The sequence below is a fragment of the Rhea americana genome, unplaced genomic scaffold (genome assembly GCF_003343005.1).
Source record: "Rhea americana isolate MKP2758 unplaced genomic scaffold, rheAme1 scaffold_118, whole genome shotgun sequence".
Lineage (NCBI taxonomy): Eukaryota > Metazoa > Chordata > Aves > Rheiformes > Rheidae > Rhea > Rhea americana.
This window is the reverse complement of record NW_028185239.1, coordinates 2,525,827-2,549,307: the sequence shown is the minus strand read 5'-3', so window position 1 is coordinate 2,549,307 and position 23,481 is coordinate 2,525,827. Positions and strand designations below refer to the sequence as shown.

The following is a 23,481-nucleotide window of genomic DNA, read 5'->3' as shown; positions in this document are numbered from 1 at the left end:
CATACTTAGAATGAACTTTTCTGGAGATAGTAAGTAAAGTTTATTTTATAGTGAACCCTCCATCTTGTCTCTGCAGACATCTTTTTTTAAAGAAAAAAAGGTACAGATTTAATACCTTAATATTTGCTGTCTTATTACATGCTAAATCATTTCTCACCAGTGTGCTGGTAAAGTCATAACTTATGAAATGCTTACATCTTCCTTGCAATAGTTTGGAGCATACTGTACATAAAGACAGGGCTAAACGATCACTCTTCATATGTCATAAAAAAACACTGAATTCACCAGTGTCCAAATCACCTGCTGTCAGTAAACAGTTTCTTTATCTGTGCACTGTGTTTCTGAAAAYCTCACTTGACAACAAATTACTTCATGACTGAACTAAATCTCAGTCAGAATGGGGCAGAGAACGCTTACTCTTACTCCAATTCATGCAAATAAAAGCAGTTAAGTAATAATGGCTGGTTCATTAACAGAAATGTAAAGAATTCTATCATGCTTTCATCATACTTCCTAGCTACTGTCAATGAATCTGATTCTACAAACATTTTCATTTTTATATGTCAACTATAGTACTTACAACTTCAGTGTGTTCTTAAGATAAACAATTATCTAGCTGACAGCTTCACATTAAGATGATTTTAAACAACTTGCTATTTATCTCAAAGGAATCAAGATATTTGCTCTTGGAAAGAGAGCATAAAGAAACAGTATATCAGACAGTTACATACACCTGTTTTGAGTTTAATATACAGGTGAAAAACCTAATTTGTCACTACCTTCATCTATTAATCATCATATCGATTTTTTAATAGTTGGTAAGGCCTATGYGCTACAGAGCAAAAAAATGTCATGCATAACAAAAGATGATCTTGAAATCTGCCAAAAAAAATATAAAGGGCTAGAATGATAATTTGCACTTAAGGAATAATGACTTCCTTTCAAGATTCCAAACAGTTCAATAAGCAGTAATTCCTAAAGCCAGTGTTGCATTCCCAATCTGGTGTTTCAGTCTTGCGTTGAGTTGAAACAAAGTAAAAATTATGGTTGCTTCATAATTCAAAATGCAATCAGATCACTGAATCACACTTCACTGAAGGGGCAGGGATCTATCTGACAGCTTGAAAATCATCTCTGCATGACCCAAATAATTAACTGGAGATCATGAATACTTGTCTTCAAGAAAGACCATGAAACTTCAGGTAATACATACACAAAAAAACTAATTTTGAGATACTTCTTACCCAATTGATTCTTCATCATTACAGCTGCATCTGTCACAATCCCTTTGCCTTTTTCTTTTTGTAGAAGACTCTTTGTTCCTGGCACTTAATCTCCACTGAAATAAATAAATAAAATAGGAAGGTTCCAACAGACAAAAATATGTCATGATAGACATTATACTTTAAAGATGGAACAATGAGACACCCTGAAACAATGCAATTGCTCAAATAAAATAGAGCAGCAAAGAATATACACAATAATTTTATAAAATATGCTTTGTTTAGAGCATCCATATCCTGCCTTTCCCTTGAAGGGAATTTGCTCTTTCTTCCTAACATAGTCGAAAATAAAGGCAATTCAACTACTCCCCTAATTAAAGGGGGGGGGGGGCATTCCAAACAGGGACTTAAATATTGGGCCTGTTTTACAATAATCACAAAAATGCAAGATATTGCCTACTTTAAGAAATCTCTGTATACTATATATATTATAACTATATAGTACAGTATATAGTACAACTATATAGCTCCACTTGAAGACAAACAATTTCTAGCAGGAATACGAATCTGAAACCTTGATACTTGAGCGGCACCACAAAACCCACCACAGCAAGACTTTTTTTTCCCAWTTTTTTTTACCTTATCAAAATGTACAGTTCTTTCCAAATTAAATTTAATGAAATTCCACCAAAACATATAGTTATTTCTGTAATTGCATGAATCTATCTCCCCCTGCCATTTCTTCCTCCTACTCTCTCCCCTGCCCCCTCCTTTTTTTTTTTTTTTTTTAATAGCAAAGCTAATAAACCATAGGCAATTTTGAAAAATTGGCTAGTCAGGCTGAAAGCAGACAAATCAACTTATCTTCATTTCTGCTTGAGTGCGGGATGAAAGGTGATCTGAAAAATTCAGGCCGAAGCATTATGGCTGCTTCAGTGAAGAAGTCTGAGAGGTGTGTGGCAAATAATTGTTTTTCCTATTATAGGGACTGATTCTGTGATAGGAAATGCCCTCATTATTAAAACAGTGGGCAGCAGAAATTTGCTTTCAAGGTCCATTCCCCCAAACATCATCTAGCTCCCCTCACAGCACTGGTCTCCAAGCATGCGAGAGACCCAACCACTGAAAGCTGCACAGAATTTCTCATATATTACAGAGTAAAGTCCAGCAACACTAAATACACTGCCAACATAAACAGATCCTCTCTCCTAAGTATGGATAAAATAATAATATGCCTTTTAATCATGATGCTTCATGACCTTTTCTTTTCAAGATGAAACAGAATACAAAAAAAGACTAGCTTGTGTTAAAGAAATCCTCCACCACATGGGAAGAATCTGAAATATATAGACATAGGTAAGAAAAATATTAAGAGACAGAAAATGCAAAAATACATTGGAAATAACCAGAAAAACACATTTTTAAATTCACTCAGCCCAACCACTATTTACATATATATATACACACACAAATACGTATGTATGTATGAACACACATAAATACAGGGAGGGAAGAAGAGAGGAAAGGATTCTATTTTGGTGCTTTATGGCTGTGCCTAAGAGGCTGCCGCTGGCAAGCTCAGCAAGCATTATTTCTCACTTCAAAAACCTGACTGCRATTGTATGCTCTGCTCACTTAAGTATTAACAATAAAGGACATAATGACACAGTGACTTTGTATTGCAGCAGGGTCAAAAGATTGGATCTACCAAGAGAACTGGGTCACATTACCAGCCCTACTGTAAGTCAAAAGCATTCCTAACCTGTTTAACTAGGCTTTTACAGCTTTTCTGTGGGGGAGCCTGTTTGTCCAGCATCTTGATTTTGAAAGCATGAAAATCAGTAACAAACTCTCCATGTCGAGTTGAAGGAGTCAATAGTATCACAATGTTTCTAAAATCTGGCATTTAAAAAACATATTTACTAAATTTTGAGCATATTTACTTAAATTTGTTTTTATATGCAACTAAGCACACTTACAATCATTCAGTCTTAATACTGACATTTCTATATTAACACCTAAAATTTTAAATCAAAAATCATACAGTATTTTACATATTTCCTTAAAATTTCAGCTCTCAGATACAAATAATGACTTCTATCTCATAACAGAAACAGTTTGGATAAATGATCTGTATATAACCTGGAAGATCAGGAATCAAAAAATAATGCACTGAAAACTTACATGTATGTTTGCCTTTAAATTTATGATTTTCAAGATAATTTCAGGATTTGAGATTACCTTTAACAAAATGGAATCTTTCCATCAAACTACTTTTGAAGCCCAATTCTGCTTTTTCATTATTTGGCTATATGGCACTAAGACTTTTATTTCTGTAACTGTACGCTTGCAAGCAGATCTCAGACCTATGCACGGACTCTTTCTAGATCAGTCTGCATCAAGTGTTTGTCATACACTTACAAGGCAGCATTCGATATTAAAAAAAAAATCCAGTCTCTAAAACAGATCAAGACATATAACATGCTCCTAAGCACTGAAGCACTTCTCTTTACCTCTTTTAAAGGGTAGACCCAATGGTGGGAGCCTGGGAGCCTTGTGAAAGGGGACTGAACTTGGACATCCTCTGACCTGGTGTTTGGCTTCTTCTTTGGTATACGGTACTGAAAATAGAGGATGTTACATATGTGATAAAACTAAATTATGCATTAATGCCATGAGTTGACATACTGTCATGAAAAGAATTGCCTCAAACATTATGCAAAATAAGGAACTGGCAAGGGAAACACTGATCGGTGACTTCAAATGTATTCTCACTGAAGCTTTGGCCTAAAAAACAGCTAATATCACTTGAGGCACTGGGGAGCTAGTTTTAACAGATCAATTATCTTAAAAAGAAAGAAACAAACAAAAAAACAAAACAGCAAGCAAATAAAACCTTCCTATTTCATTAACTTCATAACACCTTCAGCTGTGTCCTGGCACTGACATGAGTTGGCATGTACAATTTTCTCAGTTCCCTTCGATTTGCTTACACTCTAGTTTAATCTCTACATCTCAGCTWAGAGAATGATAGAACAAAAACTAACTGGCTGGGAAATCACTGCATTTATTCTCTCTCTCAAGAAAGAATTTTGAGGATGAATAGCAATTAAATCTTACAATAGCATCAAGATTTTGGTATATGATGATTAATATCAGAAGACTGGATTTTGGTATACGATAATTAGCATCAAAAGACTGATGTACTCAAAATGGTATCAACTGCTGTCATTGACAACCATTGCCAAAATGCAACCAGTATTTCAAAATTACTGAAAAACAGTTAGTAATTCATAGTAATTTTCCAATTCAGAAAAAATATGTAGAAAATAATGTTCATTTATAGACTTTCAAAACAAAATCCAGTCAAACTAAATTCCCACAGGGCCATAAAGATGAGCAAAGGGGTGACATTTTGTATCAAGTTAACTAAAACTGTTAAATAATCTCAACTAAATAAATAATGCAAGGTTTGCTATTTGTTCAGACATCTTGAGAATTAAAACCTTATGCTGCAAATACGACTACATTAGAATGAAATTACCCGTGACGGGCCGTAACGGACTTAACATCTCTTGGACAATCAAGTCTATCTCAGCCAGGAACAAGCTAAGCTGCTACATGTGGTGGCTGATATAAAGCATATTATTGAAGTTAAGTTGAATGTTACTAGAGGCAACCCTATCTTGTAACATGAAATTAAAAATAAGAACTCTAAAACAGAGAGGCTAGAGACTTAATAAACACAGAAAGACCATTCACAGCTCTGTAAGTAGTGCTTCAGACTGTAACTGAAGCATACTGTATCATAAGGAGATTTCCCTTCAATTCTATGGTTTGCATTGCTAGTGCTCTCACTTTTCATTTACATCTCTTTTAAACAAAAATTTGGAGGATTTTTTATACATTTTTAGGCCCAAAATTCTGTACAGCACATCAAACAGTTTTTGATAACCAGTCATTCTCCCTAATAATAACTATACTTTTAATCACAATTTCCTCAAATTTTAAAGGATGTAAACATTATCATAGAATCATAGAATCAGTAAGGTTGGAAGGGACCTCTGGAGATCATCTAGTCCAATATCCTCACTCAGCAGCGTCACCTASAGCATGTTAGACAGGGTTGCATCCAGAATATCTCCAGAGAAAGAGACTCCACAACCTCTCAGGGCARCCTGTGYCAGTGCTCTGTCACTCCCACAGGGAAGAAATTCCCCCTCAYGGTCAGGCGGAACTTCCTGTGCTTCAGTTTGTGCCCACTGCCTCTTGTCCTGTCACACGGGACAACTGAAAAGTTTGGCCCCATCCACTTGACACTCTCCTTTCAGGTACTTATACACATTGATAAGATCCTCCCTCASTCTTCTCTTCCCCATGCTAAACAGACCCAGCTCTTGCAGCTGTTCCTCATAGGGCAGATGCTCCAGCCCTCTGATCATCTTTGTAGGCCTATGCTGCACTCTCTCCAGTAGCTCCATGTCTCTCTTGCACTGGGGAGCCCAGAACTGGACGCAGTACTCCAGATGAGGCCTCACCAGGGCTGAGTAGAGGGGCAGAATCACCTCCCTCCACCTGCTGGCAACACTCTTCCTAATGCACCCCMGGAGACCATTAGCCTTCTTGGCCACAAGGGCRCATTGCTGGCTCAKRGTCAAYTTGTCATCCACCAGCACTSCCAGGTCCTTCTCTGCAGAGATGCTCTCCAGAAGGTCAGCCCCCAGCCTGTACTGGTGCATGGGGTTATTCCTCCCGAGGTACAGGACCCTGCACTTGCCCTTGTTGAAYCTCAGCAGGTTCCCCTCCGCCTAGCTCTCCAGCCTGTCCAGGTCTCTTGAATGGCAGCTGGATCAGCTACTCCTCCCAGCTTGGTAGCATCAGCAAACTTGCTGAGGAGGCACTCTGTCCCTTCATCCAGGTCACTGATGAAGAAGTTGAACAGGATGGGACCCASGACTGAGCCCTGGGGAATACCGCTAGCTACAGGCCTCCAACTAGACTCCATGCCACTCATGACGACCCTCTGAGCTCTGCCTTTCAGCCAGTTCTCAAKCCACCTCACTGTCCACTCGTCTAACCCACACTTCCTGAGCTTCTCTAGGAGGATGTTATGGGAGATAGTGTCAAAAGCCTTGCTGAAGTCAAGGTACACAACATCCACTGCTCTCCCCTCATCTACCCAGCCAGTCATGCCATCAGAGAAGGCCATCGGGTTGGTTAAGCAGGATTTCCCCTTGGTGAATCCATGCTGGCTACTCCTGATCACCTTCTTTTCCTCCATATGTCTGGAGATGACATCCAGAATGAGCTGTACCATCACCTTTCCAGGGATGGAGGTGAGGCTGACCGGCCTGTAGTTTCCTGGGTCCCCCTTCTCGCCCTTTTCAAACACTGGAGTGACATTGGCTTTCTTCCAATCCTCAGGCACCTCTCCAGTTCTGCAAGACCTTTCAAAGATGATGGAGAGTGGCCTGGCAACAACATCTGCCAGCTCCCTCAGTACCCGTGGGGGCATCCCATCTGGGCCCATGGATTTGCGGATGTCTAGCCTGCCYAGAAGGTCTCTAATCCTATCCTCCTCAACCAAAGGAAAGTCTTCCCTTCTCTGGACTTTCTCCCTCACATCCAGGCTGCAAGACTCATGAGATCYGCCCTTGGCAGTGAAGACTGAAGCAAAGAAGGCATTCAGTAATTCTGCCTTCTCTGTATCCCTTGTCACTGCCCCATTCGGTAGTGGGCCCACATTTTCCCTAGTCCTCCTCATGCTGCTGATGTATTTGAAGAAGCCCTTCCGGTTGTCCTTAACACCCCTTGCCAGACTCAATTCCAACTGGGCCTTAGCCTTCCTCGCAGAATCTCTACATACTCTGACTGCATTCCTATMRTTCTCCCAAGTAGCTTGTCCCCTCTTCCACATTCTGTGTACTTTCTTCTTCTGTCTGAATTTGGCCAAGAGCTCCTTGCTCACATATGCAGGTCTCCTGCCTCTTTTGCTGCAATTCTTACTCATGGGATGCACCGCTCTTGAGCTTGGAGGAAGTGATGTTTGAATACTAGCCAGCTCTCCTGGACCCCCCTTCCTTCTAGGACCTTAACCCATGACACTCTACCAATTAGGTCTCTGAAGAGCCCGAGGTCTGCTCTCCTGAAGTCCAGGGTTGCAATCCTGCTTGTTGCCTTAGTTCTTTCCTGCAGGATCCTGAACTCCACCATCTCGTGGTCACTGCAGCCAAGGCTGCCCCCAACCTTCACATCTCTAACCAGTCCCTCTCTGTTGGTAAGGACAAGGTCCAGCAAGACACCCTTCCTTGAAGGCTCCTCCACCATTTGCGACAAGAAGTTATCATCAATGCATTGCAGGAGCCTCCTGGACTGTTTGAGCCTTGCTGTGTAGTCCCTCCAGCAGATGTCAGGGTGGTTGAAGTCCCCCATGAGAACCAGGGCTTGTGCTCATGAGGCTACTTCCAGCTGTCTGTAGAAGGCCTCATCAACATTCTCTTCCTGGTCAGGTGGCCTGTAGACGACACCCACAACAGTGTCCCCCATGTTAGCCTGCCCTTTGATCTTTACCCATAAGCTCTCAACTGCCTCTTCCTCCTCCCCACCTAGGCAGAGCTCGATGCATTTCAGTTGCTCTCTCACATAAAGAGCAACTCCACCACCTTGCCTTCCTGGCCTGTCTCTCCTAAAAAGCACATATCCATCCATGGCAGCATTCCAGTCATGTGAGCTATCCCACCATGTCTCCAYGACTGCAAYAAGATCATGGCCCTGCGATCGCACACAGATCTCCAGCTCCTCCTGTCCCCCATGCTGCGTGCATTGGTATATATGCATTTTAAAGAGGTGGTCATGYCTGCAGGTTTCCCAGGAAGGGTGTACAGGGGCTGCCCTTAGCCATGTCCCAAATGCACATCCCCAGCTGCATGCACCCGTTGGAGGCCCCCCAACCCAACTTGTGTTTTGTTGTCTACCCTGTCTGTATGACACACCCCCTCCTCCCTCCTACCTAGTTTAAAGCCCTCTTTACTAGGCTGGCCAACCTGTTTGCAAAAGCAAATGTGCCCTGCTTGGTGAGGTGAATCCCATCTCTCCCCATCAGTTGTTGGTCTTCAAACAACAYTCCATGCTCATAGAATCCAAAACCCTTTTACCAACACCAACGGCGTARCCAGTTGTTGATTTGGGAAATCTTCCTATTCCTCCTCCCATGCCTCCCCCTAATTGGCAGGACCGATGGKAAGATCACCTGGGCTCCCAGACCCTTGACCACCGTGCCCAAGGCCTTGAAGTCTTCCCTGATCGTCTCTAGTTTTCTCTCTGTATCGTTAGCACCCACGTGAAAGAGCAGCAGAGGGTAGTAGTCTGATGAGCAGACAAGCCTTGACAGCCATTCAGACACATCTTGTATCCTCGCCCCCAGCAGGCAGTAAACCTCTCTAGAGGACGGGTCAGGTCGCCAGATAGGCACCTCTGTCCCCCTCAGCATGGAATCACCCACTACAACCACTTGTCGCCTCTTCCRAGTGATGACGCAAGGCACAGGCTCAGGCAGCCCAGTTGCTTCCTTTGAGGCCAGGTCCGGGTTCTCCTCATCCTGGAGTGCACTAAACCCGTTCTTCAACTGTAACTTCAGGTCTACARGAGGATTAGGGGCTTTTCTTCTTTTTGTTTGAGAATCAACTAGCTTCCAGCCTTCTTCGACCATGCTGTGCTGTGTTACTTCACTGTGTCACTTCACAGAGTTCTCCAGCAACTCCCCTGCTGTAGGGGATTGGGACTCCGGGAGCAGCACTGTCTCTGAGGACACCCTGTCTATCTCCTGCTCACTTTCTTGCATGTTTCGCAATCTACTTATCCACAGGCAGCTACTTACAAGTACCTCAACCAGTATTTAAGGATTGAAATAAACATTTTCTTAATGAAGAAGGTCTGAGATTTTTTTGAGAAGTAGCCTATAAATCTGTTTTCTCAGTCAGAATGTATTCTTGCAATCTGCACATTAATGGCCAGATACCAGCTCCTTACTTTAGAATTCAACCTGCTGCCCAACTGGTGGATTATGTTATGAGCTTCCTGAAAACAGGTAACCAATTCCCTAAAATTGTAATATGCATTTCATGTGACAGTAGTTCAGATATCCTCCAATAACACCAACAGCAGCTAAGGTCAGACTCAAAATAAAGAAGACAGAAGGGAATAAAAGACAAAAGATATACTTATCAGCAGAATTTCTACCTCACCTTATAATATCTTCCCAGTGCTCACATACATTAAGAAAGTGTTGATTCGCAATGCCTACAGTTAACTTATGGAAAAAGCACAGAGTCACAGAATCGGTAAGATTCGAAGGGACCTCTAGAGATCTCCGGRGGTCATCTAGTCCACCCCACCCCTGCTCAGCAGTGTCACCTAGAGCATGTTAGACAGGGTTGCATCCAAGTGGGCTTTGAATATCTCCACAGAAGGAGACTCCACAACCTCTCAGGGCAACCTGTGCCAGTGCTCCATCACTCTCACAGGAAAGAAATTCCCCCTCACRGTCAGGCRGAACTTCCTGTGCTTCAGTTTCTGCCCAYTGCCTCTTGTCCTGTCACATGGCACTACTGAAAAGTTTGGCCCCATCCCCTTGACACTCTCCTTTCAGATAACTTACACACATTGATAAGATCCCCCCTCAGTCTTCTCTTCTCCAGGCTAAACAGACCCAGCTCTTGCAGCTGTTCCTCATAGGGCAGATGCTCTAGTCCCCCAGCCATCTTTGTAGCCCTATCCTGGACTCTCTCCAGTAGATCCACGTCCCTCTTGTCCTGGGGAGCCCAGAACTGGACGCAGTACTCCAGATGAGGCCTCACCAGGGCTGAGTAGAGGGGCAGAATCACCTCCCTCCACCTGCTGGCAACACTCTTCCTAATGCACCCCMGGAGAYCATTAGCCTTCTTGGCCACAAGGGCRCATTGCTGGCTCAGAGTCAATTTGTCATCCACCAGCACTGCCAGGTCCTTCTCTGCAGAGATGCTCTCCAGAAGGTCAGCCCCCAGCCTGTACTGGTGCATGGGGTTATTCCTCCCGAGGTACAKGACCCTGCACTTGCCCTTGTTGAACCTCAGCAGGTTTCTCTCTGTCCAGCCTGTCCAGGYCTCTCTGAATGGCACCACAGTCCTCAGGTATATCAGCCACTTCCTGCAGCTTGGTATCATCAGTAAGGTCACTGATGARKAAGTTGAACAGGATGGGACCCAGGACTGAGCCCTGGGGAACACCGCTAGCTACAGGCCTCCAACTAGACTCCACGCCACTCATGACGACCCTCTGAGCTCTGCCTTTCAGCCTGTTCTCAAACCCCCTTACAGTCCACTCGTCTAGCCCACATTTCCTGAGCTTGCCTGGGAAGATGTTATGGGAGGCAAGTCGAAAGCCTTGCTGAAGTCAAGGTACACAGAGCCAAGAGATGACCAGTTGAGGACCCTATTTATGGCAAGTGCAATGTATGCAGTTTCGCTTTTCACTAATGGAAAGTAACTAAATCAACATACACATATGCAAACATACTTAGCAGATTTCTTACCTAAACTAGTAATACATTCCTACAGGTTCCCACCTGGTCAGAGGGAATGTGTAAATAAGGTTCTGGTAACAGCTTATTTCTGAAATATCAGATGGTTCAGACCTTACCCAATCAAACCAGCTGCTGTGCCTACAATCTTTGTTTCCATCAGTGCTTCCATGGCTAGAAACTACTACTACGGGTATTTTAGGAAGAATAAGCATTAGCATAAAGAGTCTTTGAACGTATCTTTGTAAATAGCCAACAATTATGCAGCTTTCTACTGAAGAAATAGCTACAGTTACAAGATTTTAAAAAWGAACTATGACAAAAGCTTGAAGATCTTATTATAGAACTATATACTAACTACACATGAAATTTACCTGTGCATTATTCTTAATATTTCAGATTCTAGCTTATAGYTTAATGTACCCTTTACTATGAGCTACCTGTATGAAATCAAATGTTAAGTCTATCCTGTATTAATATATTCAGCAGACATTACTATTGCAACTAGCCTGCTACTAGAATAAACTGGTTCTCAGGAAAGAAGGCACCAATGAAGTTTAWTTTGTACCACTGGAGAATAAATTTAGTTACACAAATATACTAGAACACCCTAGGATAGCCATATTCTTACAGAAATGTTGCTATAAATTTAAAAAAAACTTACACTGATGTGTCCTGAAGATGCTGAAGTTCTTCCTTCCATGATTTCCACTACCAAAAAAAAAAGAGGATATAAAATAATCTTAGCAATGTGTGTTTTTTGTCTAAATTGAATTAGGACCACAGTATTAGGCACTAATCAAGAACAAGAAGATCCTTTCTGAGTACGTTAACACAAAGAAAGCTCACTGACAGCCATAGTACAAGAGAAACATGTATGGGCAGGGCTCTGGACTGTCAGTTTGGACAGAACTGTTAAAAAAAAAAAGAAATAATTTTCACTAAAATGTGTCTTAGTGAAGGCACTTATTGCTTAATTTGACCTTCTGGCAAGCAGGCAACTAAGTTACTCAGGCTCTGATATAAAAAAAAGGGGGGGGGGGAAGCACCAAACAGAAAAAAAAATCACGAGTTCCTGTTAACAGATAAACTTCTTTCTCACCGGAAGAACACAGCCTCAGAGCTTTCTGCATTCACAGGGGCTTATTCTTTTTACAAAAACTGTCTGCTTCCTTTGTAAGACCTTCAAAATTTACACCTAACACGAAGTCTCAAAAGACGGCACTGATCATAACCCATTTTAACTGTGAGTAGTTTCGTTGTACTTTTTTGCCTGTGTTTTTTTTTTTTTTTTTTCCTCTCCAGCTCACAGCCTCAGTTCCCCGTTGCGGGCGGAGAGGAACAACATCCACGGACCACTGCGGAAAGGCCAACCTATTAGTGACGGACGCGCCGGCAGAGCGGGACAGCTGACGAGCGGCGGCCCCCCGACAGCTCTCCCGGCAGAGCGCCGGCCCCGCCGGCCCGCCTCCCCCCGGCTAGGGGAGGACAGGGGGGGATCCTCGCTCACAAAACACCTCGATGCTCAACTGGCATTTCTACGCTCTTCCCTCGGCCTCCTCTCAAGGGACACCCGCTTCCCCGTCCGGCCGTGTCCACCGCCCGCCCCCGCTTTGCTCAGTTGCGATATCCCCAGTCGCACGGAGAGCGCCGCGCAGCCCAGCCACACAGGACCCCGCCAGGGCACCACGGCGCTCCGTCTCTATTTCACTTTTATTCCTCTTCCCCGCCCCCCAACACAGTCCAGCCCCTCCTGACAGTTAAGAGGCGCAGCGCCGCTCCGGGAGCCCCCCTGGGGCGCAGGCGGAAAGCAGCGATCCGGAGCTGCCGCCGAGAGCGCACAGGACGGAGGGCTCCCGACGTGGTAAGGCAGAGCGGCAGCGGGCGAGCCGCCCTCCCGGCGGGGGACACCGAGGCAGCCGCGGGAGGAAGCTACCTTAGGCAAAGCCGCAGCCCCACCGGYTGCTAACCCCTCCCTCATCCCGGGGAAAGGCGGCTGCAGGCGTCCACCGCCCGGGCCCAGCCCCGGGGGGAGCAGGCAGTGGCCCGTCCGCCACCAGCCCGCAGCACTCACCACCACTGCGCCTGTCGCCGTTGTTTATCCGGGCCCCAGCGCCGCCTGCGCAGCTCCCCCGGCTACTTCCGGGCTGGGCACCGCCTACCGGCTCGCCCYGCCCCGCCCCGCGGCGTAACGGCACTAACGGCCGGGCGCCGCGCGCTCCGAAYGCTCGCGCTGCCCCAACCGTCTCCCGGCGGCTGCTCGCGGCCCCCTCGGGCGCGCCCGGCGGGCGGTGCCGCCACAGCTGCCGCCTCCCCGTGGGGTTTCTTTGGTCTCCCCGCCCCGGTTTTAGATCGGTATTGGGAAGCCGCTACAGGAGAAAATGTAAATGGAGCGGGGCAAGTCATAGCACAGGTGCTGAGGCCTTGTGCTGTCGCCCAAGCTGCCCCGAGTCTTAACAATGAGTAGTAACAAAATCGGTCAGTTTGTGAATTTTGTAAATCATAGTCGAAGCAGAGGCTAAAAAACGTCAAGGGAACACAGGAAAGAAAAAGACTCATGGAAGGAACCAAGAGAACTACTTCAAAGAATGAATATATAACCCAACAAAACAATGTTTGAAGTGTATCTTGCCAATTATGTTTTGCTAATTCAGCTTAAAGCCCTGMTCTAAATCAGCATGCAGCAGCACAACACCCTCAGCTGTCACAGCAGTAGCTGGTAATTTGGAACTATCTGAAGTGTCTTAGATGGCCTCCTATGACAGCAACCAATACATTTTATAGATAAACCCCCAGACAAAATACATAATCAAGCCTAAATAACTCAGGTTTATTTTCTTCTACAATCTCCGAGGCAAGGATTTTTGCATCTATGATAATGACAAATTTTGCAGGAGAGTATACAGTTAGTTGGGCCTTGCTGTAACARAGGAAATACTCTTACAAGGCAAATCTCATAAAGAATAATACTTACACTGCAATAGTGCTTCAAACAGTGGCTAGTTTATTCTGTGATTCATTCTATTACGTCCATGTGGCAAGCACTGAGAGGGATAAAGTAATAATTGCAAGGATCTGTATTAATGTATTGCTATTGTAATTTAGCAATGTGTGACAGCCTTTACAAACAGCTGGTTTACTACAGACCACCAAAAAATAGTTTGTGTCTATGACTACTTTGTCACCTTTTTAAAATCTGTCTTCTAATATATTTTCTTTATGCAGTTGTACAAAGGACTAGCGCTGTATTGACATAAATCCTCTTAATTTGTAGTGGTTACAAATGGAGCATGAACTAAGCTTGAGGAAACTAGTAGAGGGTTCAGAGTATCAAGAACAACTGAACTACGACTTCAATATAAAAGGAGAATTGCGGCATCTGGACACCAATGAGTCCTTTGTTTTCAATTATTACAAAAATGCACATGAGAGGAATCATAAACGCTATCAAGTGTTGGGACATTTGCTTACCCAGTATGTTTATGAGCTCCTGGAAAGAGTTTGTATGCTGCAGAAAGTCTACATTCCTATTGATGCTGCAGAGGATGAACCAAGAAGCTTCTTTTTCATGAGTGAGAAAGCACTAACAAATACCTCTAGTCTAACTGTCCTCCTTCAAGACCGTGGAGTCTTTCGCGCTGGACAGTGGGGGCAAAAGACCATTATCAGTGAGGGCTTGGACCATGGAACACAAATACCATTCATCAAAATGGCCCTTCAAAGCCACGGGGGAGTGATTGTACTGAACCCCAATGACAACGTCATGGATCTGAAGACAGAAAAGGAGAGGTTAAGCATTTCTACCAGGGAAGAATCATCATCTTCTATGGAGCCCACCTGGATGATCCTCAAGAGGTGCAGCAGTAGCCCTGAGGAGCATACCATGTATGTATGGGATCATTTTATTTCAAAGAGTGCAGCTGAGAATGTGGCTTTCATTGCCCATGGCTATGGTGGTTTGGTCTTCATTGATCTGCTCATGCAAAGAAAATGGGAAGTAATGAATAAAGTATACTCTGTGGCATTCATCGACTCCATGCACAATATACAGCACCAGACTAGAAATGATCCACATATACAAGAATGGATACAAAAATATTGCCGTGAATGGGTATCAAACAATAAGCCTCTAGATAAACCTGTGGGTTCCCTTGTGAAAGTGAATTGTCCTACTGTCTCTGCTGGAACTGAAAAGTATGGCTTAGCACCTTCTTATTGCTTACATGCTATCTTTAAATACCTGAAAAGCGCACTGAAAGCCAAGACCGTAATAGCATTTACACGTTCACCTATTGCAACCAGAAGCAGCACAAGTAAGAAGAAAGATAATAAATAAAAACATGCTGATGTGTTTCTCATGGTGGTCTCTTCCTTTCATGACCACTCCTTTAAGCCATCTAAGAACCTTCCTCTTGCTGCAGAATGATTTATGTTTTTAAGTTTAAAGATGGTTTGCTTTTGAGAAACAAATACAAATAAATATTAGGAAAGAGCAACATAGTTGTAAGCTTTAAACGACAGCTCTTCAGCTATGTGTAAAATTTAAAGTTGTACAAAATAAAGGTGTTAAGGTATATCAACTCTTATCTGCATTACTTTTTAAATATGTATTCTACAATCAGACTAAATTGTGGTCAAAAACTCAAATTTATTAAATGAATAGTTTTCATTRAAATAACAAATCTGGAATACAGAAAGCATGCAAAGGATCTAGTGTTTTGAATTATCCTTCTTCCTACTGCAAGGTTACTCCTCACTATATACTGTCAGGTGTTTGAAATGTTCAAAAGGTGGAATGTCTACCTACCCCCTTGAAATATTTAAGCTGAAAGATACTTCAGGGAATTACATAGCAATACCTCTTGCCAGTCAGAGACAGTTTGTTGCAAACATGATATAGTGAGCCAATAATTCCATTTTAAAACCAGCTAGGCCATTGACATTACCATGCATTTTTTTTCCAAGAGTGAATTGGTATGGAAATAGTATACTGTAGCAACCTAGGATACACCAGAATGACATTGTTGTCTTTTCTCAACTGTTTTTAGCTAGAAGTGAGAAAATAGAGATAGCTTTTATATGTTCATATGCAAGTTCTGCAATTTATGCAAGCAGAAACTTAAATAACTTCTATAGTAAAAATAAACAAAAGGGCTATTATGAATTTCTAGTTTAATCCTGTGAGAATTAAAGGACTCAGTGTCTGAAAAACAGCTTTGAAAGATGACAGAACCTTGTATTTAACTACAGCTTCAGTTCCCATTTCAGTCAAAAAAATCTGTTGAAAAGTGACATTGGGTACCAAAGGACTGAGAATGACAGCTTCTCTTTTGTTTTTAATTTCATGGCAGGTTTTAGTCAACTCCGATATTGTTTAAAAAAGCTTCTATCTGTTTGTTCAATATCAGGTAGAAGTATGAAATTCCATTAGAAAGGAACAGTCACTTAATATGTTCTGAATATAAATTTTTAAATGATGATTGGTTGACTGTTATTACACTTGAATAAAAATGGTACTAAATAGACACTTGATAGATTATTCAAGGATTTCACTTAAGAAAGTTGCATTGGAGATGCTGTCATTATGGATACATGCAACCTGTCCATTTTGTGACTGCTGGTCAGTGTGCTGCTCAAAAATACTTCCTTGCATCAATTCTAAGCATGAACATGTTGCTTTATTTATTAGAGAAGTATTAAAGAGACAGAATGTCTGTCTTCATAAGGAGACCAATATGATCCTTCAGTATAAATGTTCAACTTTCCCATGATGTCAGAGGTGGCTAAAAAGCTTGAAGAAAAATAGGATCTAGAACATCTGCCATTTTAGCAATCCTTTACCTCAGACGAATCCATTAAATGCCTTGGTAGAGAAGGTCATATTTAGGAATATTATTGGGATCAATAGGACTTCTCACAATGAGCTTTCCACGCATTGCACCACGGTAAATCACTTCAATCAGATCTATAAAGTCTTGCTTTGTTTTGAAGCTTCCTACAAATTTAGTATGATCTGGAGACCTAARTATAAGCATAAGATAAAGTTTGAATTATAATTTTTAAAATGTCCAAAACAAAACCACTTAAGACAATAAAAGATGTAAAATAAATTGGAAGATTCAGATAAGGTCATTCTGAAGGCATGAACCACACTGGTATTGCATACTTAGGGATATACTTTTACCTGACCTCCAAAACCCCAGATGCAGAGTCAGGTCTAAGACTTTAACCACAGTACTTTTTTTTTGCAGAATCAAGCATATTTTGCAGCTGACATCTACTTATGAAAAGAAAAGTCAAAGAGTATTTCAGAACACCTGCTAGTTTTATGGCCATCTACCCTTCCGTGCAGTTCTCAGAACGAGTGCAGATACTAGCAGTGACGTTACCCTTCCTCCTCCCCCTCCCCCCCCAGGGTACCACAGAAAAAGACTCTGTTAATTACTACCGGCAAAATAGACGATAATTACTACAGATATCACTGATGATATCAGGTAGGATGACGTACCCATAATCAACTTTCATGTGTTGTCCATTGAAGAAAAAGACGGTAGATGGAATATAACTGATGTCAAAATACTGGGTGTACACCGGCACCTTGTTCACATCCACCAGGTAAATGWCTGCCATTTTACTTAGGTCATGAGATGTCTTTGCAAGCTGAAGAGAGTGAGAGAGACAGATGACAAATGGCTTGAGAAACAAGAGGAAAAATTGTGGCAAGCCTTAAAAACTCTGTTTCCCTTAAGTCTTATCATTTTAAGCAGGCAAATTATTACCAAATTACCATACCATGTTGAAAACTACATGAACCGCTCTGTACACCTACAATAATACTGAAGCCTGTTATTTTGTTTTACACTTAACTGTCACCATGCAAACACCATACATTTATCATGAGATTCTGTATTACACAAAAGCAACATATGACATTCTCTTCAATGCAACAGGCATAATAATAGAGTTTATTGGGGGGGGGAGGGGAAGGAGCTCTTACAATATCATCCAGCTGCAGACAGACAGGATCCTCATCTCTTCCAAACCGAAGAACCAGCACCTTCTCCGCCACGCTTTTTATTGCCTGATCCACCTCCTTCTTACAGGTAAGCTGGGGCAGCAGAAAACTCATCCTGACAGGGCACGGCTCCTGCGACCAACCTCATCTCATAGTTAGATGGACCCACATCAAAATTAGCATCGCTTCCCCAAACACCCCCCCAAGAGACCCCGCCAGTAGGACGCCGTGCCCGGGGACGGCTCCCGCCAACGGCCGCCCCTCTGCAGGGCCGCGCCTCGTCGCAAGCCCCCGCCGGGCCCAGAGGCTCCCCGCTGGGACACGCCCGAGGCAGCCCAGCCCCTTGCCCACCTGGAGGCCCCGGTGCAGACCGGTGCCGCTTGCTCGGCCCTGCCCCCGGGAGCGCCCCGCAGGGAGGGTGCTGGGTGCGGGGGGGGACGAAGGGAAGGTCGGAACCTTCGCGCGGCAGTCGCGGAGCCTCGACGACAGCAAGCTCACTACGCACCASGACCGCCCGCCCCTGTCCCCCGCGCATGCGCTCCCCGCCTCCTTGGGATGGCGGCGGCGGCGGCGGGTTCCTTCTGTAGCGGGGTGCTGCCAGTCATGTGCGTCGCTGAGAAGTGTCCGCCCGTCCCGCTTCCGCTCCTGGGCGGAAGGAGGCGGGGAGCGGGGCAGGGCGGAGCACGCGGGCCGGAGCGCAGGCAGGTGGGTGGCCGCAACGCGCCGCGGCGGCCGGTGGGGAGAGCCGCTCCTTGCCGTCTGGCTCCTGCTGCCGGGGAGCCCCCGACGCGGGGAGCTCGGGGCGCCTGGCTGCCTTTCTGCCGGCGGCTCCCGCTGACCTTGGGAGCGCCCTTTCGGGGCCTGTGGCGCTCTGTCCCGGGAGGCCGCTGGGGGTGGTGCCACGGCGTCCTCGTGAGGGTTGTAACGGTTCGGTTCCACCTTTTGGGGGGCTGGAACATTGTTGGGGAGCCTCCGGTTAAGAGCTAGTATCGCAGAGCTGTCTTTAGTTCCACAGGTGCGAGCGCTGCAAAGAGGTTTTTGAAGTTATTCTTGCAGTGATGACAGCAGTGATGATGTGGTAGCGTGTCTGCTGCGCTTTGGACAACTTGAAAGGTAAACTGGTTTTATTAGAAAGCTGCTATCAGGTATTCTGATGGCATAAATCTGTCTGTTAAATACTGTCTTAATTGGAACCATGCTAATATGAGCTAATTGAAGAAATGATCCCTTGATTTCCCCGAGCTGGGCAATATATACATTTTTTGGTTATAAACTTTGCCAGTAACTTAAGCGCTTTAAGATAAAATTATGAATGTCTCTGAGGTAGCGTTTCTATTTTGAGTTTTGTCTTAAATTCATGCAATTATGTACTTTCATTCAGCTGTTTTAATAACAGTAGCGAATTAAATGCTGATCATCAATTTGACAAATTGCAATATCTTAAAAAGCGTGCCACTTATGCCAGTAATGTGCTGCTTCTGTTTTTTATGATTCCCTATCTGGGCAGGTATATATAAACAGCAAAACTGGATTCAACTTAGTCTTCTGTAAATCACATTATTTTCAGGTGGTAAATTCTTGGGGAGATAATGAGTTAATTTTTTTAAAATCCAGAACTAATTGTTATGTTTTGATCAAATCATGTTTTCTTGAGCACTGAAACTGATTTGATTTATGTAAGTAGATTTCTGTGGGGCAAGGAAAATGTTAAACATTCTTTAGTGTTTTTCTTTTCTTCTATAAACCACTTGCATTTAAATACAAGTGCATTGCAGTGGAATTAATTGGACTATGCAGTCCATATACTTAGCTTTGTGTGCTAGCATCAGTTTCATGAACGATTTAGCAAAAAAAAAAAAAAAAAAAAAAAGATTGTCTCTTTCTATGCTAGTTGTTTATTCCTCATATCCATTTCTTTCCTAGATGTGTCCAGTGAATCTAAGTGGAAACTAATTTGGATTGAATGATAACTATTTTTTTTTTCCTGGGCTAACTGTCCCAAAGACCAGTTCTCTGATTTTGTTCATCCTATGACCATGTGAATGTTTGTGCTGCTGGGGGAGCTGAGCTGAAGGGGCATGAGTGCCTCCCAGGGCTGTAGTGTTGGCTTAGCAAACTGTGGCATTGGTAGTTCATTAGTTCCAGTGATCTGTGGTGTGTAAGTGCCAAGGAAGCTTCCCAGAATATAATGATAAAAGCAAAAATGTGATCTTCTGAGATGTAAAAATACTCCAGAAAGCCTATTACAAGATAAAGTATCTCGTGTGTTTTCATAGCAGAGGTAAGTCAGGTAGGCACTGCTGGATGTAAAAATATTTTTGGCCTCCATGTGGTATTATGCCTGCTTCTGATGCAAAGGTTCTTATTTGCCATATGATACAGATAAATATTTTCTGAGATCTATTTCAGTTAATGATTGCGTGACCTTACTTTGAATTGCAGTAAGTACAGCTGTTTTAAGCAGCAGAGCTAACTTTGTCAATTCACAGCAGTGCCACCTATATTGTTTTTATTTATGAACAGTAGGAAAATAACAGTGGAAACACAAACTTCTTATATTCCTGAAGAAGTAACTTACTGTTTGCTAGTGTTACTATGGGTGAAAAATCTGTATTTTCTGTATGACCACTGACAGTTTCTTCCCTCCCCTCCTCTTATCTTACTGCTGTTTTGCAGATAAGTGTTGGAACACAGCGTATGTCTTAAGCATGCAGTCTGTAAATATGCTTCTGAAAAACTTTGTTGGGTGTTCTGCCTTCCCCTTTGTTGTGCAACATGGGATGAAAAAGGATTTATTTCCACTCTGTAGAACTCTGATTTTATCACCTTGCTTGAAGGAGAGCACTTCACACAATCCCTCTGAAAAGCTAGATTTAGATGAGTGGAAGAAGGTAATGAAATCTGGATTGCAAGAAGCCAATGAGACAGTGTCTGAGCATAAGGAGCTTTCCACTTTGGCTGCTGCACGTGAGACTGTGGAGATGTGGAGACTGGCTGGCAGATCAGTTCCTGAAAATATCACTGAAGAACAGCTAAAAACTTTCATGGAATGTTCTTCCAAGTCATCTAAAAAGAAGTATTTAAAGTACTTGCATCTAAAAGAGCTTTACAAGAAAAATGACAAAAGAAAGATGGCGGAGAAAAAGGAAAGAAGGCTAGAAACCCAGGAGAAAGCTTCAAAAAGTGATGAGATCAAAAGGAATTCATTCATCTGTTTGTGGGCCAATGCTATAGAAAAAACACATAATTGGAGAGCTGCTCAGTCTATGGTCTTTGGCCAACCTCTAGTATTTGACATGTCTTTTGAAAATGATATGTCACCCAGAGAAGTAGCAAATACAGTTAGACAAATAGTACTCAGTGAAAGTTGTAATAGAAAATCTGTGGATCCATTTCACATTCACTTCTGTAACCTCAAAGACAACAGCCAGTATCATAGGGAATTTATCAAGTTTTACAGAGAAGCATGGGACAAATTACTTATCACTGTGACAGAGCAGTGCTATACAAATATTTTTCCAAAGAACAAGATTGTCTATCTGACAGCTGATTCTCCCAAAGTCATGAAGACATTCGATCATGATAAAGTCTATATCATTGGGTCAATGGTTGACAGAAGCATAAAAACAGGAGTTTCTTTAGCACAAGCAAAACGTTTGGGACTGGAAACTGCCAGCCTTCCACTGGAAAAGTACTTGCTTTGGAATACAGGAGGCAAAAATCTCACATTGGACCAAATGATGCATATTTTATTAACACTGAAAGATACTGGAGACTGGAGGAAGGCTCTGGAATTTGTTCCAAAAAGGAAATATTGTGGCTTTGTAGGTAGGTCTGTGCATGAACTGAAAAAAACCTTAAATCTGATGAACACACTTAAACTTGGAAAGAGACAGGAAGAAGTACGAAAGCAATTTGCAAAGAATTACTCTAAGAAGCTAACACAGAAGTAGAGTGATTGGGAAGAGAAAGAATTTTAGAGAGAAACTGCTCTTTAGTATTTGAGTTTCTCTAGACTTTGGGAGTTGTGTTCACCTGCTTTTGTTAGTCAAGTTTGAAAGGACTGCTGTCTGTTGTTAGGGATTTTTTTTTAATAACCTTAGTATTCCAGCTGTTTGCATATGATCTTATTCTCAGATTTATTGAAACTAAATAAGAAAAAATGAGATGTTAYGATCTGTAAATTGAACCATTAAAGTATGAATATGTTCCATTGATTCATATTGGGATGCAAGTGATTGTAACTGAACCATAACAAATTAGCTTTTTCTTTAAGGAATATTTCTGTGCTTTGAGTTTGCAAACTGAAGCAATCTACATTCTTACTCTAAAAGGTTAGCTAAAATCAAGTAGAAGACCTTTGCCTGTTAGTTCTTGAGTCTTCTTTTGGAACGTAGATGAACTGACTTTTGACACACTGTCTTAAAAAAAAAAATCCTTTAAACCTGCTAAGCATGAGTTTAGGGAGGTGTGGGAGTTGTATGGTTTGTTTCTGGGTATTGTCCCATCTGGCACAAATTGGTTCCTGGTCCATAGGAAGGAGTTTTCCAAATCTTCTAGACCCTGCCAAAGATTCTTAGGTGCTCTTGTGAAAAACATTTATCCCTGAATGCCTGTGGTTTTAATTCTTTTATAGTGTAGCTATCCCAAAATGCTTGAAGTTTTCCAATGATAAACAGTCTTAGTAAATACTTACAGGAGCAGAAGGCCTCTTAGTATTTCTCACAGTTAGTGATCAGTCTACCCGTAAAAGTCTGTGTTTAGACTGTACAATTACAAAGGGCATTTTCTTAAATATGACTCACTGCCCTTAGTAGGGCTAGGAGAAAATTTCTTCGTGGCCTAGACAGTAGTTTTCTCCATGGGCAATTGAGTCTTTTTTTAATCTAGTTGATCGCTGTGCTGCTTCAAATCAGTATATTTTCTTAAATGAGAAAGAAATACAGTGCTGAGCAAGAGCATGGAACGTGTATAGTGTCTCCTGCATTTTCGAAGCATTTAGAATCTGTTCTCTGTGATTGCTAGGAAGCCGGTAGTATTTTCTTGAAATGTCAAAAAACTAGGAGCTGCAATATAATTTAGAAGAGTAGACTCCAAGTATACTGGGGGTTGATGGTGATCCATTTTCCATAGGTGATCACATTCCATATTACAAGCACTTATTTGAAAGGGTTATATTGCACAATATTGCACAACTTTAAAATTTTACCTCCTGCAAATCATTTGCTGTGACATTTGGCTATGACGAATATCTGATTTGGAATGAGGTTTGCATGATGTGAGATATACGTTGCTGAGTAGTACTAAAAGCTTCATTCTAGGGTAGTATTTCAAATATTAAGATTTTTTTCAATATCTAGGAAGTATCTGTGAGCCACTCTGAGCAATTATTTACAATAACTAAGCCTGTATCTGTAAATATACAGCCACAGAAGTTTAAGYAGCAACTTTTATTTTTCCTTGTACGATGGGTAGAAGACATGGTGCCATACGCTGTTGGGATGTGCCTCCAGTTAYTGTGTCGGATAAACAGCATCTCCTGATACATGGACTATTTTTTATTAAAAGAACCTTCTGGCGCGCCATCTTCTGCACAAGCTGCTGTTAGTGGAATATAAAAGTTGATTTTTGAATCATTAGCACTTGAGATCAGCGCACGTTGGCGTTCACTAAATGTTGCTTTGTAG

At 42.6% G+C, this 23,481-nt stretch overlaps 4 protein-coding genes across 13 annotated transcripts in view; 2 read left to right on the top strand and 2 right to left on the bottom strand.

The window, feature by feature from the left end:
* SENP7 (SUMO specific peptidase 7) overlaps positions 1-12,911 on the bottom strand; it is a 47,056-nt gene extending 34,145 nt beyond the window's left edge. For 4 of the 5 annotated variants that reach the window (XM_085319326.1, XM_085319336.1, XM_085319352.1 and 1 more), the window contains exons 1-4: positions 12,854-12,911; positions 11,444-11,490; positions 3,737-3,844; positions 1,245-1,339 (exon numbers count right to left, since the gene is read on the bottom strand). In XM_085319326.1, coding sequence (XP_085175452.1) covers positions 1,245-1,339; positions 3,737-3,844; positions 11,444-11,482 — 242 coding nt within the window. In that variant the 5' untranslated portion in view covers positions 11,483-11,490; positions 12,854-12,911. The remainder of the gene's footprint in view (positions 1-1,244; positions 1,340-3,736; positions 3,845-11,443; positions 11,491-12,853) is intronic. The other variant, XM_085319342.1, reaches the window with a different exon arrangement.
* Positions 12,912-13,766: 855 nt separating this feature from the next.
* Positions 13,767-18,397, bottom strand: TXNL4B (thioredoxin like 4B). 4 transcript variants are annotated; one of them, XR_014897625.1, is made up of 6 exons: positions 18,146-18,395; positions 17,777-17,926; positions 17,288-17,439; positions 16,621-16,800; positions 14,251-14,752; positions 13,767-13,823 (listed from the first exon to the last, which is right to left on the bottom strand). XR_014897625.1 is itself a non-coding variant. In XM_085319482.1 (5 exons), exons 2-4 carry the CDS (start codon positions 17,906-17,908, stop codon positions 16,635-16,637), a joined length of 450 nt encoding a protein of 149 aa, XP_085175608.1. In that variant the 5' UTR covers positions 17,909-17,926; positions 18,146-18,397; the 3' UTR covers positions 13,767-14,752; positions 16,621-16,634. The 4 variants fall into 4 exon arrangements, 2 of the variants coding, with proteins under 2 accessions (XP_085175608.1, XP_085175601.1); XR_014897624.1 differs by having other exon boundaries at positions 13,767-14,548; positions 14,662-14,752; XM_085319482.1 differs by having other exon boundaries at positions 13,767-14,752; positions 18,146-18,397.
* On the top strand, positions 14,063-15,366 carry LOC146600718 (putative protein ARB2BP). The gene has a single exon (XM_085319425.1). The coding sequence runs from the start codon at positions 14,063-14,065 to the stop codon at positions 15,113-15,115; it is 1,053 nt and encodes a 350-aa protein (XP_085175551.1). The 3' UTR covers positions 15,116-15,366.
* Positions 18,398-18,412: 15 nt separating the features above from the next.
* On the top strand, positions 18,413-22,015 carry TRMT10C (tRNA methyltransferase 10C, mitochondrial RNase P subunit). 3 transcript variants are annotated; one of them, XM_085319403.1, is made up of 3 exons: positions 18,413-18,499; positions 18,802-18,907; positions 20,471-22,015. In XM_085319403.1, the coding sequence occupies exon 3, from the start codon at positions 20,503-20,505 to the stop codon at positions 21,745-21,747; it is 1,245 nt and encodes a 414-aa protein (XP_085175529.1). In that variant the 5' UTR covers positions 18,413-18,499; positions 18,802-18,907; positions 20,471-20,502; the 3' UTR covers positions 21,748-22,015. The 3 variants fall into 3 exon arrangements, 2 of the variants coding, with proteins under 2 accessions (XP_085175529.1, XP_085175534.1); XM_085319408.1 differs by having other exon boundaries at positions 18,422-18,499; positions 18,810-18,907; XR_014897618.1 differs by lacking the exons at positions 18,413-18,499; positions 20,471-22,015 and adding an exon at positions 19,718-20,460 and having other exon boundaries at positions 18,506-18,907.
* Positions 22,016-23,481: the final 1,466 nt, after the last annotated feature.

What these genes read in the sequence shown, in the direction of transcription:
- TRMT10C (XM_085319403.1), top strand. Translation starts at nt 20,503, where the DNA reads ATGCAGTCTGTAAATATGCTTCTGAAAAACTTTGTTGGGTGTTCTGCC.
- LOC146600718 (XM_085319425.1), top strand. Translation starts at nt 14,063, where the DNA reads ATGGAGCATGAACTAAGCTTGAGGAAACTAGTAGAGGGTTCAGAGTAT.